Genomic DNA, 18,453 nt, shown 5'->3' on the forward strand with positions numbered 1-18,453 from the left:
TTTCCCTTTTTCTTTTATTTCCTCATTTTTCAAGAAAACCAACAAACCATGATTGGGTTAAAAGTTGCATACCACAAACAAAGCAAACAGTAGACCTTGACGACGGAGATCCTAATGCCCCCAAGAGCAGCACAGGCACAAATCTGGAATCCTCTATGAAATAATGCAGAAGCAAGCTCAGAATTTGTTCCTGTGTTTAACCTCATGTTTTACCTTAGAAGTTCAGAAACTGAGGTCTGCGTAATGCTTTCTAATTTCCACCGTGTGTGATTGCCTACGTGGTGTTGGTTTCTCCTGTCTTTCTCCAGCTGCTGAACTGTGTTTTAAAAAGATAGCTAAAAATACATGAGTACTTTCCTACGCCTTTTTCCATGTAAGCCATTGCTGGACTCATCACTGGGATGTTATGAGGCAGACACAGGAGCAGGTGATGCCTGTCAGTAGGAATAGCAGCCTGCATGACAATGTCCATATGAAAAGGTTTTCCCTACGATGCGTTACTTCTCGCACTGTTGTTTTTGCATGTTTTCTCTTGGCAGCTTCGCAAGGTGCTTTCTTGTTTGCTTTGGAGATGTGTTAAACCAAAGGCAGCAGTTGTGTCAGTAGCTTTTGGTGCCAGAGAATACCAAGACTTTCTGAAAACATTGCTTCTAGTTTAGGATGCCTCTAGCACTCCTGTAATAAATTCAGCAGTAGAGAAGAGAGAAGAACATATTCTGCATAAGGTAGGACTTTCTCTAGTACTTTGGCTTTTCTTCTTCCTTTAGAAAAAAAAAAATCACTGACAAAAATTAAGAGCTTTCATAATTTTTCCCACTTTACCTTCTATCCAGCCTGGGCAGGACTAAGTTGTGTTTCAGAGATCAATAAGAGAATCTCATTTAAAAGGTGAAAAAAAAGATTGAACCTATAAAGCACCATTTCTGCAGCTGTTGGGGTGAGCAGTGCCTTGGCCATCATTTCATTGAACACACTCAAAAGGCCTGTTTGGTTTGAGTGGGCAGAGCTGGTCCTGATTGTCTTCCTTATCTAGGGGCAGGTCATTGGACACCACACAGAACCAGGTAGTGATGGGATGTCCAGGGATGAGGAAGGCTATGGGATGCAGCACTTTGCACACTCTAGCTCATGGGCATTTCCCCAGTGCCTACCAACAGTAAGGCAGACAAATCCATTGATCTCTGACAACTTTTGCAGGCTGGACAGTGTTTTCCAATTTGTTTCTTGTTTTTTGATGAAGCCTCCATAGTGCTGTCTCCTCCTGCCCATGCCACTGTCCCTGCAACAGCCAGTCCTTCAGGCTGCCTCAGTGTCTAAAATGGTGATCAGATATTTAACATGAAATTCAGGATCAGGAGACGGGGCCTTCTCTTTTCCACTCCAGAGACAGTAAACCAGATAGGGTTGCACTGATGCCCATTAGCATATTAGGCTGTTACCACTCTGATGCTGCCTGTGATCAGTGTCCCCAAAGAACCTATAAATAAGTAACTAAGCAGCCCGTCCTATGCATATTAATTATTTGTGGGCCAAGAAGACAAAACTTTTGAAGGTGGCCCTGCCTCCTCTGCAGGTCCAAGTAGTCTGTCCTCCAGACACTGAAAACCATGCAGCAGCACTTCCATGAACCAGGAGCACACTGAGGCACATCACACACATTAAAAAGAGTGAAAATCAGCATCTCCAGAGGAAGAGAGGGGTGAGGGGGATAAAGTACATGTTAGGCCATTTCACAGGATCAGGGAGGAGCCCAAGTATCTGCCTTGCCATACGGCATAGCTCATGGCACTGGGAAGTGAATTCTGCTGGCATGGGGCTCCCTCTGTTCCTGGGGACTACCTGTCGAGGTACTCCCAATGGGACTATAATTGACTGTCTGTAGGTGATATAGAGGTGACTATATTTCATTGATAAGTGACATAGTTTAAGAACAGCAGGATGCAACTTGGGAAAAGACAGTAAGGAAAAATTAGGGATGATGACTTAGCCTGTTGAGAATGGTGGTCATGCTCCCAAACATGAGAAACCTCTTACTTAGCCCTCCTTCCTTGAGGGGGAACCATGGTGTTTTCCAAACACTAGGTCAAAGCTGACTCATCCACTACCTCCATTTTCTGTGGTGGTCTCAGAATTCAGTGTCATCGTACCACTGCCCTTGCACAGAATGCATTTCAGATTTACATGGTCACGATGGTCGTTTGCAGGTGACGTCATCTTGGAAGAACTGCAGATGCCCTAAATAGGTGCCATAGCTGTTTGTTCATTTTCTTCTGCTGGCTGGTGAATATGGATCAAACACTCAACCCATGCAACATGTCTTGGTACTTAAGGCAATGCAGTATTCCCACACATGCTACATTTCAGATGGCATCCTATAATAACACTCTAACATGGAAAAGGAAATCCTGGAATAGACCTCGCTCATTGTATATTTTAATGAAGCTATTTGAATTTTATAGCTCATGCGTGATTAAATACTGTGAATATTCCTAGCAGAGAGAGTCTGATCCTCTTTCCTTCACAATCAATACAAGTTTGGCTATGCTGAAAGCAAGACTAGTCTGTATTTTACTGTGGCCATTTATAGCATCCAAAGCAGTCCAGAAGGGAGAGGTAAGCAGGGCATCTGGTTCCACTGCTGTTCTGAGAGATCAGAGATGACCCTAAAACATATTGATTGATGGCCCCACATGTTTTTCTGAAAACACTAGACACTAGTTAGGGAGGAGAGGGATGGCAATCTTGCAGTTAAAATATCGGCAGACTTGCTAGGAGAGGGAATGAACTAGGATATTTTTAGCCAATTATACTCTGAATTCTGGTTCTTTCTTTGTTCTGAAAATTCCCATAGTTGAGACAAATGGGCTTCTTGGTGTAACGTAGAAGCTTTGCCTCCTTGATTGTGGTCAATTTGGTAAGGGAAAGGGTGGATGATACCACCTGTGCTATGCTGAAATGTGGTTATTCCCAATCAAAACCTACAAGGTATTGTTTGTCACATTAGACATGGGCCAGTTGTCAGGCATTTTCTTTTATTGGCCTTTAAAAATACCTACAAAGTCATTATAAATAGACCTTCTTCCATTCAAGATGGCAACTTCATCCATCTGATGAGGGATGTCATTTTCAATATGTGCACTTGAAATGCAGCCAAGCGGAATTCAAATGTCACAACCCAACTGGACGAGGACCAGCCCCTCACTTCGCAAACAGCCTCCCTAATATTGCAGTGGGGGGCCGTGTCCAGTTTCTTTCAGAGGCCATGGGGTACCAGCTGCTAAGGCACAGCTGGGCCTTCCACAACCTTCCAAGCTTGACACTCCCTAAAGGATGAGACTCTTTGAAGCCTTTCTTCATTTTCTACATGTGGACTTAATTTGAAGAATTTTTTATTCCACTTCTGCTCATAAAGATTAGTCCCCTCTGGGTGTGCAGGCTGCATTCTGTGCATGAAACTATTTCACTGCACAGTGAAGTAACCTTCCAGCTTTTCATGGTGTCAGAAAGCTGACACCTCTTGATTTTTTCCTCCTAGGCCCATCTATTGTTATTGACTTCAAGCTCCAGCTTCTGTGCTGAGTTCAGTATTTTATTTAGTAACTGATCCACACCAGTTAAAGCATTGCCTAAATCCCCAGCTGTCCAAAGGCCTGATTCTTCAAACAAGCAAAGGTCCAACACACCATCCTTCTTCCTCCAGATTAAAAGATGTTGTAGTCAAGGGACATTGCCAGGGTTGCTGTTGTGGTGATAGCCTTCACAAAGCAGATTTAAGAGCATAGTCCTGATGTCAGATTTGAATGCTATCAAAAAGCAAATAACAGAAACCCGGTTGTGTTTTTTCAATTCTGGGGAGGTATCTACTGACTTCTAAGCTGTACCAATAGCAAAAACCATGAGTGGCACATTTGGGTCCCTCAACCTTGATATTTTGTTTTAATGGTCGGTGTCTGGTTTTATAAACCAGAGACAGAACCATGGTTTCCTGCTAACTGCAGTCTCATCATATTTATTTTTGCCTACACTTTACCTAGCAAAAAAGGAAAGCAACTTCAGTGTTGCCCTCACTTTAGGACATGGTAATACTAAACGAGGGACTAGTGGCACAGAGGAGATGCAGTGACCCAACTAGCATTGCTTGCTTCCCAAAGTGCTTCCACTGCCCACAAAAAACAGAAGAAAGAGCTGACAGTGCTGTGTGGGATGATGTGAAGCCCTGACAGTCCTGCTACACCACGCCTCATGAAGCTTGTTGACCACTTTGCATGCTTTTTAACAGGCCACTAACATCAACTCTCTTGAGACATTCTAAATTTAAGTGTTTTTTCCATTTCATGCGTAGCAGCATGCCATTAAAGCAAAGTAAGAAGATAGTGACAATGTTCATGACTTGAAAAGATATTTATGTTTTCTCTTGCACAGCACCAAAAGCACACACTTCTGTGGAGATGATAAGATGCTTATAGACCCTCTGATGCTGAAGAAGAAGCTCAATAGGATGGCAACAGAGCCAGGAGCCTTTGAGGTTCTCAGCAGTCTGCTGCTATACGTCACTGAGCTCGCAGCTGGTGATCCAGAGATCAGCAACAAGAGGACAAAATGGGCAGAAGGTAAAGAAAACCAGGTGAGCTCTAACCAGCCATGTCCAGGTCCAGTCAGGGTTCAGTATCCAACCAGATTTCAGCTCTTGCGGTCCAGGTTTCTAAACAACAATCGTGAGCCGTACACCAAGAAGAGAAGAGAAGTTGGCAAACTGGTCATTAAAGAGAAGCTGTGGATGAGCAGGGCTGGTAACAAGCTGGACAGAAGTAGAGACAGGAAGGGAGATGGAAAAGCAGTGGAGGAGGATGAAGACACAGCACCCAGTGAGAGGGCAAGGTGGAGTAATGTGCCTGGAAAAAACACAGTGAAGAACATCCTGAAGAAATTTTTAGCTGCTGAAGAAAAAGAAGCGAAGGAGAAGTCTCCCAGCTGGAAAAAGAAGGGAGCAAACATCAGTTTGCCAAAAATAGTCAACAAGAATTCAGTCCTGTCCAAACTGAAGGAGCAGTTTGAACAAAGTGCTTTCTGCTCAGCTGCAGAGGTGAAAGCATCCCTCTTGCGCAAAGGTGAAAGAAAGACTAAAAGCTTTCAGAGCAGAAAAACTATTCATAAGCCTGAGGTCAGAATGCTGCGCATGGCAGCAATGACAGCCACAGGTATAAAGAGTCCAGAGTCCCAAAATTTAGTGTGCTCTATGGTCCCAGTGCCCAGACTAAGCATGGCTACAAAAATTAACCATCCCTGGAGCTGGTCGAAAAATAATGCCACAAACCAGCCTTTTGGTCAGGGAACACTACTGAACGAAAAGGAAGGATCCAACAGAGACCATGGAGAGAACAAAACACTGGCAAATGCAGCACAGGACAGGGAGGACAAAGAAGAGTTACTCGTGGCACCAGAGGCCATGTTGGATGCAAAGGACTGTGCTAAAATAGATTCCACAAACCAGGCACCCAACTTTCATCCTGTTCTAGGTAACTCTTCAACTACTCATAAAAACAAAGCTCTTGCAGACTGCATTCCTCCCTTATCAGAATGTGGTCTAGATTGTGACAGAACTAACATGCCAGCTGGGCCTGACACATCTTCACTATTGGGAATTACCAGTGTTCTGCAACTTGTTAAGGAAGACAGCCCACCTTCTGACTCGCCTGACTCTAGCACAGCTGAAGAATCCCACGAGCAAAGCCCTCAGGATACTAAACCAGGAGAGATTCCTGAAATATCGCTGTATGTATACAGCTCAGAGGAAGATGACACAGAGCTCACAGAGTCAGAAGAGGATCCTTTCTTTGCAGGCCAAAAATGTTTTCCAGAGCAGAAAGCGCTGGAAAACATTCTGCCATTTTACTCTCCAAGATTTTCAGCATCTTGTGAAGTTGAGTCTCCAATGGATGATCAACAGCTAACTGTCCTAATACCAGCTTCTGGCACAAAGCCACCAATGGTCCAAAAAGAGGCACTGGATTTAAGACGCAAATGTTCTGAGGAAGCAAAATTTCACAGTGAAGACAAAATGTCTTCTAGCAAAAATAATAGTTATATCCCACATATGGAGGACAAGGAGAATAAAACACCCAACAGCCAAATGCAAAATGAATTTAAAACTACGCAGCCACAGCCTCCTCAAATCAATTGTAGCTCCCAAAATAGTGTTTCCGATGTGGACATGCCAATTCCAGGTGCAAATCAGAACAAACCTATACTCTCCTCAAATGAGAGCCTGGAGCCAAAGCCTGGTGCTGCAGAAGAAAAGGACACCTCTTCTCCTTTGGAAAAGACACAAAGCCCTTTGCCAGGTGACCTTGTAAAGCACAGTTCCTTTATTTCAGAAGAAGATTTGGGGACAGATAAATTATCTTCATCAAATGAAATGATGAATCACTCAAACAATCAAGCCCTGCACAGGAGTTCCTTAACTGACCTGGAGACCTGCCACAGGCCATTTGAATCTTTCATTGAGCATGAAGAGGACACTGTGGATGAGATGCCCTGGCCTGACTCTGAGGCATGGAAGTCACCCTTGTCAACCCCTTTACCAATATCAATGAGTGGGATTGCAGGACAAAGTATCCATCACACTCTTGGAAATCCTCCAGCACTTCCGCCTATTGATCTGGTGGGACAGGGAGCTGGTGGTGTGCAACATGAGCATGACAGCCATGGCTCTGAGAAGCATCCACACCCCCCTTCAGATGAGTTGACAAATGGTGGGAATGACACAATGGGGGAGAAGAAAACTATGTGTGATTTTAAGAACCAAGCACTATTCCCAAATCATGCAACAGAAAATGAAAACTCTACTGACAAAGAGACAAATACATGTCAGAGACTTGAGAACTGTCTTTCACATTCAACCACAAAGCCAGGAAAACATGAAAATAAAACCACGCTAGCAAGAGAACCCCCATTACCCTTGGAGAAGAGCAAAACACCAACATTAGATGATACCAAAAAACAAGGATGTGATATGCTGGAAGAGAACCCAATTCCTTCATCAACTGAATTGGTCTCAGACCAAAAGAAGGATGCAAAAAGTAGAAATAAGATATCTGAACACACAAGGGATAAGCTCTTCTCCTCAGATGATGACATGAAGGATGGAAGTGATAGAATGGAGACAGAAGAGAAAGAAGAAAAAAATGTCTTGCCTAAATTTGAGCAGAAACAAGTACTCCCACCAAATGATACTGTGGATCATGATAATAACTCTTCAAAGGAGAATGATGCTCATAGACCTCAAACATCCCAGTTATCTTCATCAGAGCATGATACCAACATTCAAGGAGTGAAAAATACTGGACAGAGTTTGGAGCATCTAGCACCTCCAAGAGATTTTGTGAAACACAAACATGATATGACAGGAGATGAAGACATCTACTGCAATAATAGGAAGAACCACCTGGACTCATCAGATGAGCCAATGAAACATGCAAATGACAGTGAAGGGCTAGAAAACACCAAGTCAGACTTCAACAATTATTCAATGCCACCAAGAAATACAGCAAGGCAAGACAATAAGACCTCTGATGAGGACAATAGCACTCTAGAGACACAGAAACAGATGTCACCAGGTGACCTTGTAAAGCCTGAAACTAAGTCAGACAAAAAAGAGGCTCAACATACCTCTGAGAAGTTCCAGTCGTCTTCTTCAAACAAAGTGCCAAATTGTCAAGACAGAAGCTCTTCAAGGGAGAGGATGCAAACGACACCAGCAGCAGAAGACACTGGATCACCTGCAAGAGAGGTAGTAAAAGAAGATATTGAGCAGCAGTTTTCTGGGAAGCACCAGCTACCTCCATCAAGAAAATCAGAAATGCATGAGGAAAATATTCCAGGAGACAAACAGCAAATGAGATTTGAAGATCTTCCAACACCTGATACAAATACTGCAAAAGAGAAAGACAAACTTCCAAGTTCCAGGAAGTATTCATCAGTACCACCAGAAACATTAAATAAGAAAAGAAATCAAGAAAAAATTACTCCAGAACCAAAGCAAAAACCATCAGATTCTTCAGGTTTTAAGAAGCCTGGTACTAATTCTGTAAAAAAAAAGGATGAAGATACAAATTCTGAGAAGCTGCCTTCTTCAAACAGAGTGCTGAAGCCTCAAGAAAAAAGCACTTCAGGAGAGAGGAAGCAAAAGACGCCAGCAAGAGAGGACACCAGGTCACCTGAAGAAAAGGCTGTAAAAGAGAAAGATAAATACCAAGGTTCTGGAAACCATCAGTTACCTCCTTCAAGTAAATTATTGAAGCCTGAGAAAAATATTCCAGGAGGAGAAAAACCAAAAACTGTATCCAAAAGTTTTACAAAGCCTGATTTAAATGCTGTAAAACGTAAGAGCAAAGATCCAACTTCTGGGATGTGCCAGTCCCCATACTCAAATTTGCCTGTGAAGTCTCAAGAAAATAATGCCACAGCCAAAAAGGAGCATTTGCCACCACCATATGATGAAAAACCAACGCATAAGACTGGTAGTCCAGAAAAGAAGAGGGAACCTGAGAGAAGAGAGAAATACAAGATCGGTTCTTCAGCCCAGTCAGAGAGGCACAGCAATCATGGCTCAGGAGAGGAGGGCCCTGTGATGGATTTCAGAAGCTATCAAGCTCCATTGCCAAGCAATGGCATAAACTGTAAAAGCAGTGCTGTCCCAAAAGAGACCAGTTTGTCTAATACAGAGAAATCCCCCAAATCATCCTCATCATTACATGTTGCATCAAAAGATGAGGAAAATCCTGCTGGAAATAGAGAAAAGCAGCCTGGATTTAAGAAGTACAAAGCACTCTCGTCAAAGACTTTGGTGAGGCATGAGAAAGACGCTGCTGAAAGGGAGGGGAGTGGGCAGGCAGCTGGCAAAACAAGCGAGAAAAAAGCAGAGCTGGAGGACTGCTCTAAAGCAACACCATTCTCAAAATACACAGTGGAAAGCTACAGTGAAGGATCCTTAGATTCAGCTTTCAAACCATTGATCATTAGAGTAACTGACACATTTAAACATCACAGCTAAAAATTACAGCTGCAGCTTAGGCAAGAACTTACAACAGATCATGCTACCAATTCTCTTGATCTTACTTTTCTCCTTTTTTCTCCAGGGCATTATATTATCATTTTTTAATCACAAGGACATTGATGTGCATCTATCAGAGCTAGGTTTTTTTTCTTTCTTAAACATTAGCCTGAAGACGTGAATTAAATTAATCACTGCAAGTGAATTAGCTAATCACTGAATTAATCATCAGTTTATAAATTAAATATGAGAAGGGCTTTGAGATCAGTGTGAATTCAGCCCTGCTTCAAATTCTCTTCGCTAACTAATGGCCTTTGTTTGGAACAAAGACAACTGTTCAGGCTGAACTCTATTTGTATTTACTTGTTCTAATGAAAGTCTGCTAGTACTTCTTCCAGGAATAGTGGTAGGCAGTGTAGCTTTAATTATGTCAAAAAGCACTTGTTCTAGGCTCTGCCTTTTCACAGATTAGCAGCAACTGTTGATCTATTGCTGCACTGAGTGACATTGCTAGCAGAAGTAGTGAGGGAAGGAGGGGAATGCTTCATTTATCTGCAGAAAAATCCTCAAAGGACATTGATGCTACAAGGGGATTTATGGCAAATGCAAATGTTCAGCCTCATTAATATTAATGTTGGGAAAATAGTGATTTAACCTCCTCTGAAGCTATTTGCACTTTGGCCGTACACTGTATGCATTATTGTTGTAAAGGTACACCATTTCAAGGGGTTCTTAATTACTGAAAATGAATATGCAACAAGTGTAAGAGCTCAAAAAAGCTCGACTCTGAAAGGCCATGAGGACAAGGTAAGCCAGAGTGGCTCAACACTTTGACATGGCAATTCAGCTCTTCCTGGGACATCTGTCCCACTCCAAATGCTGGGGCACACAGACATGAGGCAGGTGCCTCAGCTCACATTTAAAGTCTTAGGAAGTCTTTATTTTACAGTGCAATGTGAAATAGAGCAGTAAAAAGCAGCCAGTGTCACTGAATCCTACTAATGCAGTATGATTTTTTGTGTTTACAATAATAGCCTCTTCTGCAAAAAGTTTGTGTGTGATGAATGTTGTTTTGGAGAAGGGAGGGCAGGGTTGCTGCCTTGAGTGTCTTAGTTAAGCCGTGACAGACAGAACGTCCCACAGCGCCAACTCTCCCATACACTAGTTTAGCTTAGCATTGTAGCCACACATTCATATTAAAACCTACTGTGGAGGAACCCTAAAGGCATATCCTAAGGATCCAACTTCAGGAGGAGAGAGGGTTTGTACAAACAAGGTCCTGCTTCCCCATGGCAGTGAATTCCCTTCCATTTTTATGATGCTCTCCATGACCACACTCCACAGCTGAGGGCTGGCTGTTCCTTAAGCCCAGGTTGGCAGAGTGCCCCCACCCACTGCCATCAAGAGACTAAGGACAAGAACAGGCTGGCAGCAAGCTGAGATCAAACCCGTTTGCCAGCACAATGCACACGAGTCACGTAAGTGACAACTGGGCTGGCCCGGTCGGGGACATGTGAACATCGTGTTTCCTGACCACTGAAGAGGCTGAAACTTTGACTTCTTTTTCCTTCCCAACCTGCCAAGAATTAGGCTTTCTGGCATCTGGAGGGTCACAAAATGAAAACTGCATTTGTATATCACACTCCAGTCCTCAAAAACTAAAATAGATTTTATTGGAGATACAACACTGCCCTTACACACAGAGGTTTACTTCACCCACCAAGCTGTTACAAGCTGGCAAACATAAAGGCCACTTTGTACTAAACCTAAAGCCTAATTTACTTTTTCTTGTCCATTATTTCATTTCACATTTGAGAAAAGTCCTTAAAGCATAGAGCATTTGCAACAGACTTGAATAAAAATTCCCTATTAGCTGGCTTCTCCTGCCTGCACAGGAGAATCACAGAATCACAGAATCGCTGTGGTTGGGAAAGATATCTAAGACTATTGTGTCCACCTATTACTCAGCACTGCCAAGTCCACCACTAAACCATGTCCCTAAGCATCACATCCACATATTTTTTGAACACTTCCAGGGATCGTGGCTCCACCATTTCCCTGGTCAGCCTGTGCCAATGCCTGACACCCATTTTAGTGAAGAAAGTTTTCTTATATCCAATCTATACCTCCCCTGGCACAACTTGAGACCATTTCCTCTGGTCCTATTGCTTGTTACTTGTGAGAAGAGACCAATACCCAGCTCACTACAACCGCCTTTCAAGTAGTTCTAGAGAGCGATGAGGTCCCTCCTCAGTTTCCTTTTCTCCAGGCTAAACACCCTCAGCAGGTCCTCACCAGACTTGTGCTCCAGACCCTTTACCAGCTCCATTGCCCTTCTCTGGACATGCTCCAGTTCCACAATGTCCTTCTTATAGCAAGAAGCCCAAAACTGGGCACAGGATTTGAGGTGTGGCCTCACCAGTGTTGAGTACAAGGGGGACAATCACTGCCCTGGTCCTGCTGGCCACACTATTGCTGATACAGGCCAGGATGCCCTTGGCCTTCTTGGCCACCTGGGCACACTCTAGCTCATGTTTACCCACAGGTCCTTTTCTTCCAGGCACCTTTCCAGCCTCTCTGTCCTGTAGCTCTGCCTGGGGTTATTGTGACCCAAGGCAGGACCTGGCACTTTGCCTTGATGAACCTTGCACCATTGATGTCAGCCCATGGATCCAGCCTGTCCAGACTCCTCTGCAGAGCCTTCCTGCCCTCCAGCAGATCAACACTCCTGCGCAGCTTGGTGGCGCCTGTGAACTGTCTGAGAGTGGGCTCAATCCCCTTGTCCAGATCATTGATAAAGGTATTAAACAAGACTGGACCCAATACTGAGCCCTGGGGAACACCATGGGTGACCAAACACCAGATGGATGCCAATTCCATTCACTCTCACCCTCTGGGCCTGGCCATCCATTTGGTTTTTTACCCAGCAAACACTTCACCCATCCTAGCCATGAGCAGCTGGTTCCTCCAGAACAATGCTGTGGAAAATGGTGTCAAAGGCTTTATTAAAGTCTAGTTAGACAACATACTCAGTTTTTCCCTTACCCACTAGACAGGTCACCTTCTCATAGAGGGAGTTTTAATTAATCTTATTAGAATTTAATTATTCTAATTAGAAGCCACCTTAATTATTCTTTAGCTAACATTTTTAAAGAAAGTGGGGGGGGAGGGGAACATTGCCCCTTATTCACACCTGGAAATATTATTCCTCTGTAACAAATTGAAGGAGCTCTTGTCTCTGGCAGAAAGTTAGACAAATATTAAGCAGGTGTTTCCCAGCAGAGCTTGTCCTTGGGCACCAGGAGGCCCTTAAGTCTTTCAGTTTACACCTGCCTTGTTTGTTTTTCTCAATAGAGATGCAACACTAGCAGACTAAGATGCAGTATCCTGTGTTCAGGACAAGCCAGGCAGAGTCATCTTGTGGGGGTCAATTTTAGGTTGTTGCGTGCCTTAATCTCTGCTGGTAAGATAAAACATCCCTCCAAGTCAAATGACCCTCCCCAAAGTACACTTAAAGCCTGACATAGACTTGCATTAAATGCATCCTTATGGGTAAAGCCTCACTTAAGGAAATCACTTCATTCTGGGATTTAGCACACTTAACCCTTCAGGAAAGAAGAGAACAATGCCATACAAATTCCAGTGGTGATGGAGCAATAGAGTACTGGTGTGCCTTGCAGTAAACAAGTCACTGCAGACCATGTGGGCAGGAAATTTAGCACTGGTGATAAGCAAAGAAATGCCAGAAATTAGTATTTCAGAAAGAAAACGTGTTTGAGGAGTGATATATTCATCTATGCTGGGGTGCCAGGTGTGCGAATGGCCAGGCTTCAACTCTGATGAGACCCTTTCTGAGGCAATAGAAAACAGTTTAATTCACAGTGTCCAGTAGTCCTTCACAGATTTTTTTACCCCCAGGAGCAGAGGCCTTGTGCCCCTGCTATCCTTTAGGCACATCTCTCACTCCATCACAGGAGAGGCAGTGAAGGGAGCCCTCCAGCTGCTGTTTCAATTTGTCTGACCTAATAACAGATGCTTTTGAGGCATCTGCCAGCACATCTCTTGGCTTTTGTGGTTCTGGACAATGGGTGTAATTCCGTGCAGTTCTGTTCCTTTTCCATACTACAGAGCTCTGTTTTACTGATATACAGTTCTCAAGGCAAGCATCTCTCAAGGTCACTGGAGGAATTAGATCCTTAGCCTATACTAAAGGTAGCAGGAATTTTTTTTTTTTAATGCTTCCTTAAAGCCCTGGCTTAGCTATAGACACAGATACACAATCACAACCAGGCCAGGAACAGGGAATATAAAAAAAAAAAAAGCCCAGGTAGACAAGGTTTCTCAAGGTTCCCTCTCTATGGTGACGTATTTTGAAATTTCATATTCTTACGGAATTAGACTCTCATGGAAAGAGATTTTTTAAGGAGACTGGGAAAAATTAATGACAATGTTATTGCTTCAAGCATAGTCCATTGCTTTTGAGTCTCCAAAGTGTAGCTTTCCAGAAGCTTTTGAAACCCTTAATAAAAGAGGCATTTAAGGGGAGTCCAGACTCTGAGCTGGAGCTGGGGTACCTGAAGGGTCCCATCTGCAGAAGCAGGTCTGAGGGGGGCTCAGTAGTTAGTGGTGGGTAGAGGTTGAGGCAACAGTAAACCAGGCAGGCTCCCAGTACCAGCCATCAGTAAAGTCCTTCAGACTTTTTATGTCCTCTCTAATTACACCATAGTCAAATTTCCCCGAGCCCTTCTTCTTGGCAGGACACCTGCCAGATGGGCTTAGTAATACAGAAACCACAAAAGGATTGCTTTGGGGTGATTTGGATAGTCAAGCTTGGATCTGGCCCATCAGTGTGATGGTACAGTCCTCTTCACAGTGCTGGACAAGTGCCCACCATCTCCAGCAGCCCCACTCATCCTCCCACATTTCTGACTGAAGGACAAACCTCTGCCTTTGGTCCCCAAACTCAGAAAAAGTTCAACTGCCCTCTGTATGTGCCTCTCTCTCCCTCCATCTCCTGCAGCAATGCAGTCCTTGACTGAGGCACTTGGGTCTGACTGGGACAAACCCAGGCCTCAGAGCCCAGGTTTGCAAAGAGACCATCACTTTCTCCAAAAGTTTAATGAAGTGAAAGTACTGCCTATATTTCTGGGACTTCAGGTGCTAGGAGAGCTCAGAGGCCCCATGGGAGAGCTCCCTCTCCCCCCAGTTCAGGAAGGGCTGCTCAGCTATGCTGGATGAGCATTGTCTCTATACAAGTACAACAAAGAGCTCCTCATTGATTTTTTTTACTTTTCAAATTTAAAAAGGGCACATAAAGCATAGCTGTTCACAGAAAAAGAAGCCCAAACCCTGTGAAAGTTTACCCCATGGAAGAGCAGGGGCCAGTGCTGTATCATGAGACACGACTGGTCCACTGCAGTGTCAGGAAATGTGACACTACTTTTACCCAGACACTGAAACCAGGAAGAAATAGTTGTCCCAGTAGTGCTGTCTGATTCCAAATTGTTCAAATGAAATGAAAAAAATTAATGAATGCACATTTTTTTGCTCTGAACTTAGTGAAATAACTTAGTAATTGATCACCATCTTCTTCAGTTGGATAACCTTTAACACATCACACATGACAAGAAAGATAGAGACCAAGACCTCAGGTTGTACCATCTGACTCAGGTTTCCCCCTTTGTACTATTTTGGATGTCAATGGAACTGGTAAAAGAAGAAAGCACTAAAGATAACAGCAGAGACCTCATATCCCAGCACACGGGACTACTGAGCATCTGTCCCAGGCCCAAGATGCCGCAGATGAAATGTGGGCTGCTGACAGTAGAAACGCCCCACCTAATGGTTGAATTTATAAAGCAGGCTGCAGGCAAGCAGTGGTGAAAGCAGAGGAAAAATAGTGCCAGGAATAGTGGGAAAATTTAGGGAAATATTTCTTCTTTTATTCCTGTGCCACTATGGACGCCATCCAAAAGAAGTTTTTCTGGTCGATCAGAGAAAACTGACAAGTAATAACTGGGATCCTTATGGATTTTGAGGCAGTGGGTTTCTCTGGAACATTAAAGTAAATCTCTGTTACCTGAGAAATGAGCACAGGGATATGTATTACCAGCAAAACAGTTTTAACTATTGCGCTCACAATGTGGTTTCCAAAATGTATTAGGTCCTGTGAGCTTTGTTTCTCCTTTTCATTTCCATAAACATCTTTTTATAGAATTGAAATATTTTTCACTCCGTGATGAGAATTTAGGAAAAAATAGGGGGAAAAAAAGCTTGCTGGGTATCGACTTTCCTGCCAACTAAAAGACTTTTTGTATACTGAATAACCAATGAATCAGCTGGCCAGTATTTTACCTCTTATGACCTGAAGGACCTGAAAGACTTTAGGGAATTGCTACATACCTCCTGTTACTGCTCTTGGTAGTAACCTCAATGTGTCCTTAGTTGTAGGTGCAAGAACAACTTTGTAAGATGGTGGGATTTTCATTTGGCGAACAAGCACTGCAGCAGGCTCTCAATGGTGCTTGTCATGCAACAGCAGGAATGTAGTGCCAGAGGGAAAAATCACTGGGAAAGTAAAGCCATAAAAATCTATAATGCACTGAACTGGTTATCCTCAAAAGCCACCAAATAGCTGTCATGGGCTCTGTTTTAAAAAATTGATAGTGACCCTGAATATTCAAAAAGGGGCATCTTATCATAGATCTGATTTTTGGGGGAAGTGGTCAGCATTTTCTCTCTGAAAATCAAGATTCTTTCATATGATGCCTCCTGTTAGGCAACCAAAGCCCCTTCTAAATAAATTTACCCAGGTTCCTGAAATACAGGAGAGTTTCATGGGCACCTACTTGCCCCTGCACCTACAAAAGAAAAGCATGTGAGCAAAAAAACTGGTGTGCAGGGATGGCCAGCTCTCTGCAGCCCTGTAGGTGAATGCAGCCAGCGCCTTGCTTCTACCACAAAGAATTGCAACCACCTTCTGCAGGCTGTACACCTTCTTTGACCCGCACAATGCCAGTTGCTGCAGTTGCTGCAGTTGCTGCAGTTACTGGTTGAGATGCAGTCTAAAAAGCAGGTGAGTCCTTCCCATTGCTGTGCTTCCCAAGACTTCTGTAAGGAATCAAAGAAAGAAACCTTTTGGACACTTCAGAGCCAGTCCATCCTTCTCAAGAAACAACTGTGAAGTCAAATTACATCATCAGAAATCCTTGTGTCCCTTGGGATTTGTACCAATACAATGGACTATCAAAAGGCAGTTCTGGATTGCTAACCCAGTTACTGAGATCTTTCATTCTTCTCAGGAATGGGAACAGTGCAGGTAGCAGTGATCCAAACACCCAAATAAGGTCCCACAAAATGTATCCCAACTCTGTCTCCAAGCTCCAGGACACTTATTCCAGAAGACCAGAAATACCCAAAAGACATCTTCCTTATTAACTCATTTAAATTACACACATCATGTGACAAGAAAGTCTGTACCATTGTCATGGCATACAGATTTCTTAATAAAACTATTCTCCTCCTCAGATGGGTTCCTTATTTGTACCACTGGGTCTTACTTGTGTGTTGGGAAGATTGAAATAGTAAAAGCATATAAAGTAACAATCTTGTATTCATTCTGTCATTATCAGGGAAGGAGCATGAGAAATAAAGACAAGGAGCACCTGTAAATGTCTCATCAGTATACAAACTGTTTTCCTTACGCCCAAGAGAGCTGATGCATGCCAAGTTTCATGTGACAGCTGGGAATAGGTAGAAAATATGGAACATTAATTACACAAATGGCTTGGCTTTGAAAAGAGCCCAGCAAACTACATTTTCTGCAGCTTGTTCCCTGCTGCCCTTTCCGTGCTGGCTCCTCAGACATGGGCAAAGGAAAGACTGTGTGTCAGGGAGGTGGCTCTGGCCATTGAAATAGGAGCAGTGACGGGCTAAGGACTGCGTTGGTTGGACCAACTTCCTTCTCCTATGCTGCCAATAGAGGAGGGCTGGCTGGCCAAGGCTGCAGGACCTGACATGACTGCCTGTCTTGCCTTTGCTTGGTGAGGGCAGTTTTTAAATGCACACCCGAAACAAACCCGGTGCTGTGGCAGGGCTGGATCAAGTTTCGCTACCTGTGGTTCAAGGCTGGCAGAAGAAGTGAGTAATTTGTTGATGAAATCAGTATGTTAGAACTGTGGAAAGGCCTCATGCAGCTAGTCCTTCACATATAACCTTTGAGGAAAACAGCTTTTACTGTTGAAATTGCCAGATGCTATTCTCCCCAGAACATGAAACTCCAGCAAAACTGAACCTTTGAACATAGAAATACAGTTACCCACTGAGTAGTCCAGTGTGACCAGCAAGCATTCCAGCCCTGCCTGCTGCTCAGCCAGAACATTTGGGCAAACCTGGAGCTAGTCTGTGAGGGGCAAACCCTGGCGAGACCCTTGACACTTCCTCTGGGCCTTTGTTCTGCTCCCACAAATGCCACTGAAGGGAAGAGAAAGATCTTGCTGAGGGTTCACCCTGCCCCATCTGAAGATATTCTGGAGGAGCCAAGTTCAGTTCTGTTCCTTCTTGTCACAAACTGTCTATGAAATAATTGGTAATTAATTCATCCACGTGTCCTGCCTGCAAAACAGAAGATGTACTTCACAGGCAGCAGGAAGCTGAGGTGACAGCTGTGGCCAGGGTCCAGCAGGCATCCAGCCTGGAGCCACTGCCTGGATGTGAACAGCACAAGGAGACCAGGACCATTCACCATTGTGCACCTGACTCCTTTTCCAAAACCACCACCACTGATCCTCACTCCCCTTTGGCTTTTCCAGTGCTATTTCTCCAGGAGACATACATAGGTGACACTGAGCGGGACACTGTGGTGGAGAGGGAACAAGCTGTGGTGGGAGACAGCCCATGTGAGCACACAGGTCATCAGAGAAAACACCTACAAAGGCAGCACTTTTTCAGCTTTAGGTTTAACTGAGTTACAATTCCCCTATTTTTACCCAAACCAATGCGAGCAATTGCTCAGGGACTTGTGATGTTCTTCTGGTGTTTTTCTTCATAGACTCTATCTGTCAAAACCCATGTTTGAAAAAGGTACAAAGAGTGCATGTAAATTGTGTGGGAACACAATTCCCAGTAGAAGCTCAATGTCAGTAAGAATTAAAAGAAACAGACTTGTGTTAGTACCCCATGAAACCAAACACTTAAGCCCAAGGGAGTCCTAAGGAAATATAATGAAAATACAGTTAAGTCTTGATTTTGTTCCCCGCTTCCAATGCAGTAGGCTTTTTGATGTCAAGAGAATCAGCCTTGGTCTATGCCTTGCTTCTCCCCTTGTGTAAGGGGAAGGAATGACTCTTCCCCTCACCATGTCTTTATACACTTAAGTTCTTTGGGTCATGGCAGTCTGCAAC

The 18,453-nt window shown here is 43.8% G+C and overlaps 1 protein-coding gene and 1 long non-coding RNA gene across 2 annotated transcripts; one reads left to right on the forward strand and one right to left on the reverse strand.

The window, feature by feature from the left end:
- Positions 1 to 2: 2 nt before the first annotated feature.
- LOC125337625 lies at positions 3 to 8,818 on the reverse strand. Its single transcript, XR_007208106.1, has 3 exons — positions 8,754 to 8,818; positions 7,669 to 7,778; positions 3 to 761 (listed from the first exon to the last, which is right to left on the reverse strand). It is a non-coding gene; the product is annotated as an uncharacterized LOC125337625 (long non-coding RNA).
- LOC125337609 (serine/arginine repetitive matrix protein 2-like) lies at positions 1,404 to 16,578 on the forward strand. The gene is made up of 2 exons (XM_048327527.1): positions 1,404 to 2,321; positions 4,423 to 16,578. The coding sequence occupies exons 1-2, from the start codon at positions 2,287 to 2,289 to the stop codon at positions 9,050 to 9,052; spliced, it is 4,665 nt and encodes a 1,554-aa protein (XP_048183484.1). The 5' UTR covers positions 1,404 to 2,286; the 3' UTR covers positions 9,053 to 16,578.
- Positions 16,579 to 18,453: the final 1,875 nt, after the last annotated feature.

The sequence above is a fragment of the Corvus hawaiiensis genome, chromosome 2 (assembly GCF_020740725.1).
Source record: "Corvus hawaiiensis isolate bCorHaw1 chromosome 2, bCorHaw1.pri.cur, whole genome shotgun sequence".
NCBI classification, from domain to species: Eukaryota; Metazoa; Chordata; class Aves; order Passeriformes; family Corvidae; genus Corvus; species Corvus hawaiiensis.

Coding starts and splice junctions, on each gene's coding strand:
- LOC125337609 (XM_048327527.1), top strand. CDS start 2,287: ATGGATCAAACACTCAACCCATGCAACATGTCTTG. Junction 2,322..4,422: donor AACCCATGCAACATGTCTTG/GTACTTAAGGCA, acceptor TCTCTTGCACAG/CACCAAAAGCACACACTTCT.